This window comes from Scomber scombrus, chromosome 11, assembly GCF_963691925.1.
Source record: "Scomber scombrus chromosome 11, fScoSco1.1, whole genome shotgun sequence".
Taxonomy (NCBI): domain Eukaryota; kingdom Metazoa; phylum Chordata; class Actinopteri; order Scombriformes; family Scombridae; genus Scomber; species Scomber scombrus.
The window spans coordinates 24014934-24027493 of record NC_084980.1 but is presented as its reverse complement, the minus strand read 5'-3'; the positions used below and the strand labels follow the sequence as shown (position 1 = coordinate 24027493).

Here is a 12560-nt window from a genome sequence, read left to right as displayed (position 1 = left end):
AGTGCTTCAATTATTTAGGGGCTTTGAGGCATGGAGCATGGCAGGCTCGGTGGAGCAGTGTTAAAGCCGAGGCACTTTGTGCTTGCAATCGGAGATGAAGAGGCTATTTGTCTGTGTAGTGTGCTGAGCTCTTATCTGGGATTTGTTTTCGGCACAATTTAATTTGCATAAATTTCTTGGAGAGTAAGATGAAAACTCGATGCTCTTGGCTCGGGCGGGAGGGACAGATTGTACCCACAATGCACATTCCACCAACCGGCTCACATCCTTGTTCTAATGTGGATAAGCTTTTTCATCTCTATTAATATTCTTACACATTAATCAACACAATATTTGAAATGATTTTGAGATTATTCCAGTTTATCACAACTCAAGTCTTATTTTGTGGCTTTAGCCATCATTTCTATCAGTAATGATAAAACTGTACTCAGAAAAGTAGTTGCTCAGGTCTGACATGACGTCGCTACGAGTAAATCTATAACAAGAAAGTTTAATGTTCAGAAAATGGAAATAAGCCAACATTTTCAGGACAGCTACAGTAAGTATGATGGGTCAGATTTGAATTAGAAAACTGGTGCGTGCCATAGACCAGGTGTACCATCAATGAATCACACTGTTGCACTCAGTGACATATTCCTTCATTACCATGAATGCAGATTGATCTTGTTTGAGCAAAAGACTTTAAGAAATGAAATTACATATTTGTTACTGAGATATACATCTTCATTAGGAACCAGTGGACCTGGGCTGGATGCCACAGACGAAGAGAGGAAGGTGGAAAGTATTGTGTTGGAGTTTTTACAATAAGGGAAATATAGAAAGGTTTGAACCTTATCCTTTAACTTGGCGAGGGTAGTGTAGAAATTAAGGCTAAAATGAGGCAAGCAAGACATACATTTCATAAACCAGAATAATGGAAGCTACTGGATATTATTTAACTACAAGGCTGAGGTTCTTCACCTTGCTAAAGTGTTTTTCAGCAAATCATTGAATCTCTACCACTATGGCACTGCTCTGCAATCAACCCTGACCTTTGACCTGTATAGAGAAAGGGGAAGGGGGTCACAAATAATTTCTCCTTTGGGAATCTTACATCCAGTAAACAAAGACTTCCTGTTTGACCTGTTTGTCCTGGGAGTACTGCAGGAGAAAGAAAACAAAAAGCACATGTAGATCCAATAAATTCTTTTTATCGATTTTCCAATAAAAAATACATTCATACAGAAACTATTTTACAAAACAATTTCAAATGAAAAAATCTTGTTATGCCATAAAACAAACAAAAATAGAGCGTCACATTTTTATCTCCATGTTTGTCCAATAAAGATTCTCTAGCTAAAGATAGGGCATCTTCTCAGGTCTTTGAAAGTTTCAGAGAAAGAAATCACATGGGAAATAAAAAACAAAAAAAACAAAAAAAAAAACATAATACTTAGCGGGCACCAGAATGCAAAATGATAACAATTCAAGTGTCCAGAACAATTCACGTCTGAAAAGTAGGTTTTTTTTTTGTTTTTGTTTTTTTTTTTCTTCAAAGATGATAGGCCACAGGTGTACGCACTATTGATGCCTTTTTTTTTTAAACAAACATTTGCTCTAATGTTGTCCAATCAAACCAAAAAAACGAAAGATGTCACAGAAGCAAATGAAGGAGAATGGAGTGTGTCTATTGTACAATAATCGTTCAGCCTCTTGTCTTTTATTGGTTCATCTTTAGAAACAACACACTGCACTTGTTTTTTTCTTTTTTGGTCCCGTACCCTCTCAAAATAGAAGCTTGCTTACAAAATTCTCTTCGTTTACAATGTACATATCTTTGCATTTTCAACATTTCTCAGTGTAAAAAGGAACATTGGCCTACTGATTTTCTTTAATGTCGACCAGGTTAACCTGTACAGTTGTTGGGTCACAATAAGGCTGCCTGTGAGGTCGACTACAGGGTGACACACATCACGTTTAATGACTGCTTGAACACTTCCATCTGTTTTACTCTGTGGCTCCAAAATGTTTTCTAGAAGTAAGGAAAGTATCTTTAAATTTTGATCGGGTTTATCCAATTTCGTATTGAAAGAATTTAAATAAACTAAAGATAGCAGAGAATTTTATCAACCCACACAGGAGTGCGTTGAAGTCCTTTTAACTCAAGTTAAAACATGCATATAAGTGAGATTGGTACAGACAAACATCTGGTCCTGGTCTCATCTTAGCTCACCTGCACAGACAGACAGAAACCCCCGGACCTGCAGCACAGCTCAGACAAACTGGTTAGACCGGTTTTGGTACCGTTTAATCAGATCACAGGTTGTTTAAACCAGGATTGAGTATAGACACTGACTCACCTTGAGGGCGAGACTTACCAAAACACTCAACATCAAAACAGTCTAAAGATTGAGAGTGTTGTCATTATTCTAGAGGACACATCCTTCTTAAAGAGCCTTTGACACATCAGTGGATATAAATGGCCCCAACGTATATGTTTTCCTTGCAGTAAATCCTAATTTATAACAACCTTGGTGGCTGAGCGCACCACATTTCATGAGAACATGTTTCCAAGAATCTGTACCATTGACAGCTAGTTACAGTCCATCTGAAGTGCATCTACACCACCTTATACTACATAGTAGTAAAAACCTTTACAAAACTGAATTGCTTTCCAAGTGCTCCACAATTCTATCTCAAACCTGGGTCATTTTGGGGAATATGATTTAGTTCTGGTATTGTTATGATATAGTCAACAAAGAATGCACAGAAATGTAAAAATGGCAGTCATTTTGAAGCTGATATATAGTTATTTTTTTATTATTCAGGGGTTTAGAGGAGCTTGTCGCAAGATAAAAAGGGAAAAAGGTGCGACTGTATGGATCAGAGCTTTTGTAAAGCTATTCAATAACACACTACTGCATTTGCATCCTCTGTGTAGGTGTGTGTGTGTGTGTGTGAGAGAGAGAGCGAGAGAGAGAGAAAGAGAGAGTGATCTATTTAACAGGACAAGGCCACTTACATAAGGCATCAGTAAGGTCAACAGTGCATTTACAGATAGAACAAAAGAAAAAGAGAAAAAAGTGAAGAAAAAAAGGAAGAAAAATCCCATGATCAAGACAGTTGCCAAGCAATAGTGGTATCCCCAACTTAAGAACAAAAAAAATCAAAATGACTGCCTTATGTGTTTTGTACAATACTATGATATTGAGTAATATGAAGGTAGCTGCTCTCAAATGGAATTTTGTTGTCCGATAAGCAAACAGGTGAGCAAAACATCCCCAGATCCCATGCAACTTCTGTTATAATGGCGATAACTGTTTGTGTACAACCGTTGTTTTTTTTGTTTTTTTCTTTCAAGATACAGAGCTTACACAATGGACAACAAAATGAGCTTTATAGCGTGTATGTTTTGAGACAGGCTACGTAATACATTGCACATTTAATAGCTGCACTATAACAAAACACCTCCCACTTTTTGAACCGGGAGCTGTAGTTCCACCTCCAGGCAGAAAGGGGATGCTCTTTCCGTAATTTAACTCCACCAAAACAACCCCCAACTCCTCTCCACAGCCAATAGACTCAAACAGCACAGACAAAACCTTTTTTTTTTCTGCTTGCATTCATTCTCAGTGAGACAACAGATACCCCCCCATTCAAATAAAAGCCTCCCATGTGTAACATCAACCCATCCATGCCATTCACTCGCAGTTCCACAATGCAAGCTCCATCCGCTCCATAAAGCCAGCACAGGCATCCAGTCGCAGGCACTCACAGTCCCCATGCGCACAGGCAAACACACTGTCATTGGAGGAACGGCACCCCTGCAGGAGTCCCATAATCCTCCAGGAAAAAAGCGTTGAACACCATACAGAAGAGTCTCTTCCTGTCTTCTCCAGCCCAGATTTTTCCCGTTTAACTTTTTTTTTTTTCCAAGTCTCTCCCCGCCCTCCCGCTCCTCTGAAAAAGCCTTTCAAGAGCAATCTCCACAGCGAGGTGTTGGAGGCACTAAGTATGGTGCAAATAATAGCCTGCGTTGCTTCATGTTTTTCCACTGACTGGAACACGGTGGTGCGCCTGTTAACGCTCCCAGGACACACCGGCCTCGCTGATCCCCCACAGGTCAGGACAATCAACCAGAATCATCCCTCAGGGCCTTCAACACAGAGGCCATCTTAGATGTGCCTCTTCATGTGCAGTGCCAGGTGGTCAGAACGGGAGAAACACCTGATGAAAGGAAAAAAGAGAAAAGATGTGAGAAGCTTTTATAAGACTGCATCAATGTCTTCCTTATATCCATTTTTACATTTAATGAAGCAAAAGTGCTGACGAACTCAACAGAATTAATGAATAAACAAAAAAAAACCAACAATTCACCACAGTAAATTAAGTTATACTAGTCGAGTGACACCAGACAAAAAAAATCAAAGCTAAATTTGCTATTTTTATGAATTACATAAACATAAAGAAGTGAAATCAGTCACACAAACACTTTGTAGCTCCTCTTTTTATTGGCTGAATCAACATTATTTCTGTGATATTGAATTTTATTTAGATCTAACTGTTAGCAATGGTGGGTTTGCTGCCATTTTCCACCAGTTTGTTGATACTTCTGTGGTCCTTTTGGCTAACTGGGAGGCATCAAGGCTTTCTAATATCTCTGACTAGGAGGTGAAACCTGAATACCAACTATGCTGCTTATAGTTTTGGCATTAGATCCAAGAACAAAGATAATCCCACATTCTCATCCAATCTTCAGTCTATGTGTCTATAGCTATACACGTAGCTTTGTCTAATGCCATTATCTGTCAGTACAAGAACCTCACAGGGGGACGATAAAGCTACAATGGCTCATTGAGATGTTGCCCAGTCTCATTCCCTGCACTCCTCATCACGACACCTTCTGGCCTCCACTCATTAACAATCCCCATTTGACCCCTTCACTCCTCCCTTTGTACTCAACCCTCTTTTCATTCAACCCATTGGCCTCGACCCCATTCCGTCAACCTGTCCTTGACCCTCATTCATTCCTCCAACCAACATGTCATTTTGATAAACTAATTTGCATACCTAAGTGGTCTGTGGTAATGAATGAGTCCTTGGCGACAAGGGTAAACTCAGAAAAACAAGAGGTGGATTGCCGACTCTAGGGATCATTTTAAGGAGACAGTTTTTGCATTAGATTACAATAATAACATTATTTTGGCCGCTGTTTCCTAGCATGGTGGCATGTGACTTTTTCCCTCCTTGGTTGCTTGTAGTGTTGGCAATAAAAAAAAAGGTCACCAAGGTGATATGGCAGCTACCATGTGAAATGTAAATAGACTGACGTTTCCAGTGTTCTCACCTGTCGCAGTGACTGCATTTGAATGGCTTTGCTCCAGTGTGCTTCCTGAAGTGTCTGGTGAGTTCATCGCTTCGTGCAAAGCGCCACTCGCAGCCTTCCCATGAACACCTGTACGGCTTCTCACCTACAAAAATTGACAGGAATCACAACATTAACATTCATCCGGACATGCATTCTTTGTTCAATGAGTTTAAAGAGACTTGAAAACCTTAGCTAGGCAGCATTGTTGAAAGATTTCAGCCAATGGTAAGCAGTTTTTCCCAATAAGTAACCACTCAAAATAAATATTTATTTATATGTCTACATATTAAGAAATAAACATTCAATGTTCAAAATATATCAAAGAACGAAACAAAGACTTCATGCTTTTTGATGAAAATGTGAGAATAAATAACAATTAAAACACTTTAATTCGACTTTTGGTCCAGAGTTCTCTTTAGCTTGTTAGCACAGTTGGTGTTCCCTGTTGGAACAATTCATTTTCCTAGCCTTGGAAAAAAACATTTCTAATGCTGTATTAGGATGGTAGTGGTGGGGAATGGTATTGCAACGTATTGCAATATTTCCACTTGCGATATGTTATTGATACACTAGCGCAATTATTTATATATATTTTTTTAATTTAAAAATAAGACAAAATTGATTCCGCTAGTTTGACTTAACACTACCAGAGTGCTAGTACCATCCTCCTCCTTATGGAGGCGCATTTATAGGTGACAACAGAGAAGAAATGAAAATGAACTAACTAGACCATTAGAAGCTGCTGTCAGACTTTCTTTGTCCATGCTGTATACAGAGTCCACTGGAGCTTTGACAGTCACTAGAAGCACATTCATGCCCTTCGTAAAAGTTTCTGTGTTATAGTTGAGCTAACATTAGCAGCACTACAAGAGGCTCTCCTGTGTGTGTGTGTGTGTGTGTGTGTGTGTGTGTGTGTGTGTGTGTGTGTGTGTGTGCGTGTGTGTGTCTGTGAGGGAATGTCAGTCTGTAGCCGCTGCTGTTCATCATTTTAATGTTTAGTCTACCGTTGTCACTCGTCATCCCTGAATTTCTTCTTAAGCTTAGACTATAGCAGTTTGTTATCAGCGGGTCATGTGTTGTGTTCACTGCCACAGAAAAGTTGTCTCTTATCAGACTTGCTAACTGTAGCTCTGTGAAATTATTAAATACATAGCAGCTAGTCTATAGGTATGATAGTATTTTGTCAAATAATCTATATCTATTAAGGTTTTTCAATTATTTGCCCTCTGACAAGAACCATAATTGTAATATATTTGAGCTGTAAGTCAACACGTCAGTATATCTACCGTATTTCCCACATTGTGAAATCTTAAATATATACTCAGTATTTACAGTAGTTACTTATCTGCCTGGTAAAACAGTTTGATGTCAAGGAAAACATGATCCTGTACAAGTGCAAAGCAGATTGAGCTGGCTACTGTAAGTTGAAGAGAAAAACAACCTCGTGCCTTGTGGGTCTTGAGAGCTGTGGTATGCAGCTTTAAGGAGCTGCTCGAGTAGACAGCTTATGTAATGGTGGTGAGCTGCAGGAAAAAATAGAGACTGCTCCTAATGGTCCTAAAGGCCATTAACCATGGGGCTAACATGGTCAGCGAAGGATGCTAGGAATGTGACTTCCTCCGCTAATGGGCGGCACAGCTGTAAACAGCTTGGCAGAGGTCAAAGGTGACGAGGGAAACTGCTCACATTTGAACTCGGCACAAAAAACTGCAAATGTCAGATTCCCATCTTTTTTTTTCTTCCCGTCTTTATGACTGCAAATGCAAACGGGTGAGTTTTTGAGCGTTTTCCCATGGTGAAATCTGAGAACTGTTGATTTGTTTTCAGGATCCACATCCTCTGGGTGCTGCTCGGCCACAAAAGAACCTCCCTCCCCCCTCCCGTCTCTCTCCCGTCTCCCTTTCCCCTGCATGAAGTCACGTTCTACTATGTGAATTAGGTCACAGTTGAGGGCATTCCTCCTGACAAACTATTCGAAGTATGTGGGAGCGATTTTGGCACTTTGGACAAGAAAACAACACCTAACTTCATTTTATTTGTACTTCTGAGCATTTTTCTACTCTTCTCAGGAGCCAATGAAGTTTTTCTTTGCAAAACATGTTTCAAAAACATGATTTCAGAACCTGTCGGGGCAGTACTTCCCGCTAATGACAAGTTCTTGACATGACTATTTGCATTGGGTAAATAAGAAAAATCACACTGTTTAGCTTGTTTACCTGTGTGTGTGCGCTGGTGTGCTTTAAGGTGCGAGCTCTTGGTGTACACCTTCCTGCATCCGTTGAAGAGACACCTGTGCACCCGCCTCCTCCCGTCCGGCGAAGCCTCCCCGCTGGTCAGCCCTGTCCTCTCCATGCCCCCAGTCCTTATTTTCCCAGGTGAGTGCAGCACAGTCTGTATCCCACTCCACACCTGGGTGACAGAGCTCTCCTTGCCCAGCTCGGGTGAAGACGGCGGCGTGCTGATGATGGCGGAGCCCAGCTCTTCACCACCGTCGCCCAGAATGTCAGTCAAAGAGCTGGAGGAGAAGTCAAGGGTAGGGGAGAGCTCCTCGGAGCTGTCCGAGGCCTCACTGCTGGCGTCGGAGTTGAAGCCGCCAGCGTCGAGGTGCTGGCTGTCCTGATTGTCTTCCTCCTCCTTGATGTGGGGGATCTTTGGGTCCGTCTCGTTTGACTTGTCCCCGCAGGCGAGCATCAGCTTGCTCCACAGGTCCTCCTGGCTCTCAAATTTGAGGTCCGTGGCTGAAATGTAGGGCTCGCTCTGGAGGTACCTCTCCAGCTCGAGGCATGTCTGCGTGGAGGGAAGAAGAGATAGCAGTGAGTTCATGAGTGCACAGAGCCTTAGGCCTGTAACGCAACACTTTTCTTACCACCGGAAAGTCCCTAAAACACCCCCCCCAAAAAAGTGATTTGTTTTCAAGGGAAACACAAACTGGTGCTCTTCTGTAGACTGAGTTTATTCTTAGCAGCAGCAGCAGGAGGGGGAAATGCTGTGACACTGTAACACCACTGGCCCTGCTTCCTTCCTGCCTACAGGAATGAGGCAAGACACAATGTCCTATGCAGAAGATAGTGAAGTACATTCAAATGGTGCCCTCAGAGGCCATATCAGGGAAGATTACACGCGCCACATTTCCTTCTGAGAGCATGAAAGAATAAGGTGCTCTTACCCGTGAATGCATGCATGATTGTGCGTGTGTGTGTGCAAGTGCATTTAAGTGTGAGTTGGGATTGGTCATGAAATTTACATATGCTACAGAGCCCCCCACTGGGTTAGGGAAGTGCTTGTAGATCTTTTAAATCTATCAATTATTCAACATAATGTGGATTTAATAATGCATTCGGAGGCATCGCTAGAAATAACATAGCACACCAGGGACTGAGAGGAGGGAGGTCTGGTTCATGGGGGTCCATAAAAAGCCTGGCATGAATACTGCAAGAGCCACTGTGGATTGTGGCTTATTTTCTTTGAAAAGGAAGTGAAAGAGCACTTCCTCAACCTGGTGCAGTCAGTCAACCCAGGCCACATATGAGGGCCACTAACAGGCCTGTGAGGTTTCCAAATTAAGCACTTTACTACCAAATGTCATTATAGTAGAGCTGAATAGACTGGTGCTATACCTCCAGGCTGGGGACACAAGATATATCCACAAGTTCAAAAACATTTCTCCAACATAATTATTTTTCTGACTGTATTAAAACGTTTTCCTCTTCAGGCCTCTGACAAGTATAAGAATGAAACTGTGAGATGAGGATATCCCTCTGTGGTTGATCAGCCTACATGCAGCTGGCAGGTATATTACAGAGATCATGTGTCCAACTAAACCACATCACTAGAAAATCTCAAAGTGTGAAGTAACCTTGATAGAAACACTAAAATAGCAGAAGAACAACCCTCATACATTCAAATATTATAGCATAATGGATTAAAAAAATCCATTAAGCATGATCATGTGGCTATAAATAATGCCATAGCAGATTATAAGGAATGACAAGGTCATTATAACTTGTCAGAGACACACTTTATCTACATTACGAATACTGTGGCAACATCATAGTAATTTGGGAATGGGGCAGAATGCGCTCAAAGACAAATGTTTCTCCCCAGCAGTGCTGGATAAATCCCTGGCGAGCTTTAAATGCCTGCGAGGGCGACTTGGCCAGAAGCCCGAAGAGAGCTGATAAACGAAGAGATAGAATAAAACTGAAGCGTGCTGCCAATTCATTTCGTTTCCCCAACCGAACAAGAAGCGAGTTTCGCCCTCTATTCGTTTTCAGTGTAAAACTCCTCTGTTCTGTCTTCCAGGTCGAGCCAAATTGGAATAGAAATCATTCTCTGTCTCTTCATTGCTCTGTCAGGCTGTCATTCTCCCGAGTGTATGAGTGCCTATGTGTGTGTGTGTGTGTGTGTGTGCGTGTGTGTCTGTCTGTATGTGTGTATGTGTGACAGAGAGCAAGAGCGAACGAGAGGGAGAGAGAGAGAGAAAGAGAGCGAGAGAGGGAGGCAGAGAGAGAGAGAGGGGATACGCGCAGACACACGGCTCGCCATTCAGTCACTAAATCTGCAACACAGCGTGTCTTTATTTTATCACAAGTCTATGTGTCTCTACAACCTGCCAGCATGAGACCAAAATATCTGCAACAACATTTTTTTCAGCAGTAAACCTTTCGAGAGAAAAAACAACTGCAAGCATGCTATATTTAAAACACACACAAGCACGCACAGTCAAACTATATCACTTATTAAGTATCACGGGAATATTACTGTGATATTTTAGGAAATGAAAATCTATTCCACGAAGTATAATATGCCACCTAGAAAGTCATTATTTAGTAGCAGATGCACTATAACTAGCAAATGGAAATATTACATTGATCTGTCATTAAGGGAACTTGCATCACTTCCCCATACAAACCAATGCAATCCGACTTTTAACACGGGAAACTGATATTAACTGTTGCACTCAATCAAACGTGTGACCACATAAACAACTTTGACATTTGCACGTCCACACGCAGCTGTCATTGGAGACAAGTTTCTCGAAATTGCGCACATTCTTCGAACTTCTGTAAAACAATCCCACACGGAGTGAAGAGGGGGAGAGGAGGGGAAGATCTGTCAAGCTGTGTATGTGTGTGCGTGTGTGTGTAGACGGATGGAATAAATCGTTACCTGCTGCCAGTACTCTTCCAGAGATGGTAAAGCTGAAAAGTATCCGGTGTCGTGCACAATTTGGAGCTCCTGGAAGATGCTACACATAGGGATGACATCCATTTCACTCCTGAGATGCAGCCACAAGTAGAGCCGAAATAAAGCTTGTATAGGGTAAAACGAAGTCTGTTGTTTTCAGAGAGAAGCTGGAGTCTTGGTTGTATTTGCATGTATAATAAGACTGCAGTCGTGCGCTTCCAGTGGAGGTTTTGAGCGTGTGACGCACCGTGAGCGCACAACACTGAACTCTCCAAAAGTCCGTCAGCGCACTGTAAACTTCCCCCCCGATTCAAAATTACAGACGAGCCCACCCCCCTGTGATTACATTACGTTTCGGCACGTCTACCAATGAGCTCGCAGGAGTGAACCTCCCGCCTACCAGACCACCCCTGGCCAATGCTGAGCCAGAGCCGACTCATCCTGTCTGTTGTGGTTGGTGGCTGCTCCGGAGCTGCTCTGGCTCCCATTGGGCTAAATCAGCGCTATTTTTAGAGCGCTATATAACCCGACTTCTCTCGTACCACAACGAGGAAGTCGAGGTTTCGGCCGATTTGAATGAGAGTCCCAGCTTCTTCGGAGCAGTGGCAGTCAGAGGAGAAGCGCAGGCTGCTGGAGGCACTGTGCAGCTACGCTTCAGCCTCGAAATAGACACGCTGAATTGTTTTTTTTTTATGTCTTCACACAGACATGATAAGAGATAAGACAAGAATTGCTTTTATTGATTTCTCACAGGGGACATTCAATTTGATACAGCAGCACAAAGGAATGTAATTAATATCATACCTTTATTTTAACAAAAGTAAGTAAAAATAAATAAATAAATAAGACAAAGTAGGAATAATAAAAACAATAAAATACATCTGTGTGTGGGTGTGTGTGTGTGTGTGTGTGTGTGTGTGTGTGTGTGTGTGTGTGTGTGTGTGTGTGTGTATGAAACCTACTGACACCTCCTCTTTTGGCAACTTCAGCCTTGAAAGTAGAGCGGGAAGTCTGCTGAGAAAGACTGGACTCAATATTTCTCCTCTCAGAAAATCACAGCAACAATATTACAAGGCGCCTTTGCAAACTCAGGGGCATCGTCAAAGATCTGATCAATTTCTGAGGTCTATGAAACAAATCTGATAGAGTTCTTCTTTTCACGACTATCCAGAGATCCACGAGGTTTATTACGAGCCCCCCTTTGACAGTAGAGACAGTTTAATAAGCTATTAAGTTATAATAGAGTTGCCATAAAGATGATTATTCACAAAAATGCTGTGCAGGTTATTGTAGTGGCAGCAGCTTGACACACACATCATGAGGGACAGGTTTGCTTTTGCTGATGATAATGTACATCTTGGTGTGTGTGGGTGCGTGAGTGCATGTGTATGTGTTAATCTCAATCACCTGTGGCTCTCTCTTCAAAACAGAGCTCACTTTCAGCAAAGCGTGCTTTCTACTCTTGATTATGATCATCAAACCACATTGCTGGTTTACTCATTTCCTCTACAAGCAGCAAAGAAGAGGAGGTACAAAAAAAAAAAGAAGAAAAAAGTGCAGGCCACACATGGTGCATGGTGAGAGTTTCTAATATAAGATCCCCATATATCTCTCACAGCTCTAGAATGACATGTTATAAATGTGTGCTGGCACTCTTCCAAAGACATATTTCCCTTTTCCCCTCATTTGAATGGATATAATCATTGCTGTGCGGTGATCACTGGTACCCCACTTCCCTTCACCCCCAGATCAAACGAACATGAATATTAATCAGAGGTAATAGGCCTAGATGTTGATATATGAAGAGATTTATGTCCTTGATATGCTCTCTGCTTCATGCTTTATTATGTTGTTAACATAAAATTTCTATTTGTAAAATGCCATGTCCTCTTTGGAGAAAAAAAAAAATCTCATACAGAGATTAATGAGGAGTTCAGCAAATACAGGTGAGTAACACTTTAATTACAGTTTAGGCTCTCAATCAGTTGTCACTGTTTTCAATGGAGATTATCTGATTTAATCTTAA

At 41.6% G+C, this 12560-nt stretch overlaps 1 protein-coding gene across 1 annotated transcript; it reads right to left on the bottom strand.

Annotated features, from left to right (window-relative positions):
* Nucleotides 1-1174: 1174 nt before the first annotated feature.
* On the bottom strand, nucleotides 1175-10826 carry LOC133990858 (Krueppel-like factor 6). The gene is made up of 4 exons (XM_062429267.1): nucleotides 10517-10826; nucleotides 7564-8134; nucleotides 5327-5450; nucleotides 1175-4206 (listed from the first exon to the last, which is right to left on the bottom strand). The coding sequence occupies exons 1-4, from the start codon at nucleotides 10616-10618 to the stop codon at nucleotides 4155-4157; spliced, it is 849 nt and encodes a 282-aa protein (XP_062285251.1). The 5' UTR covers nucleotides 10619-10826; the 3' UTR covers nucleotides 1175-4154.
* Nucleotides 10827-12560: the final 1734 nt, after the last annotated feature.

Coding starts and splice junctions, on each gene's coding strand:
- LOC133990858 (XM_062429267.1), bottom strand. CDS start 10,618: ATGGATGTCATCCCTATGTGTAGCATCTTCCAGGAGCTCCAAATTGTG. Junction 5,451..7,563: donor ACACCAGCGCACACACACAG/GTAAACAAGCTA, acceptor CAATTTTTGTAG/GTGAGAAGCCGTACAGGTGT. Junction 4,207..5,326: donor AAATGCAGTCACTGCGACAG/GTGAGAACACTG, acceptor TCCTTTCATCAG/GTGTTTCTCCCGTTCTGACC.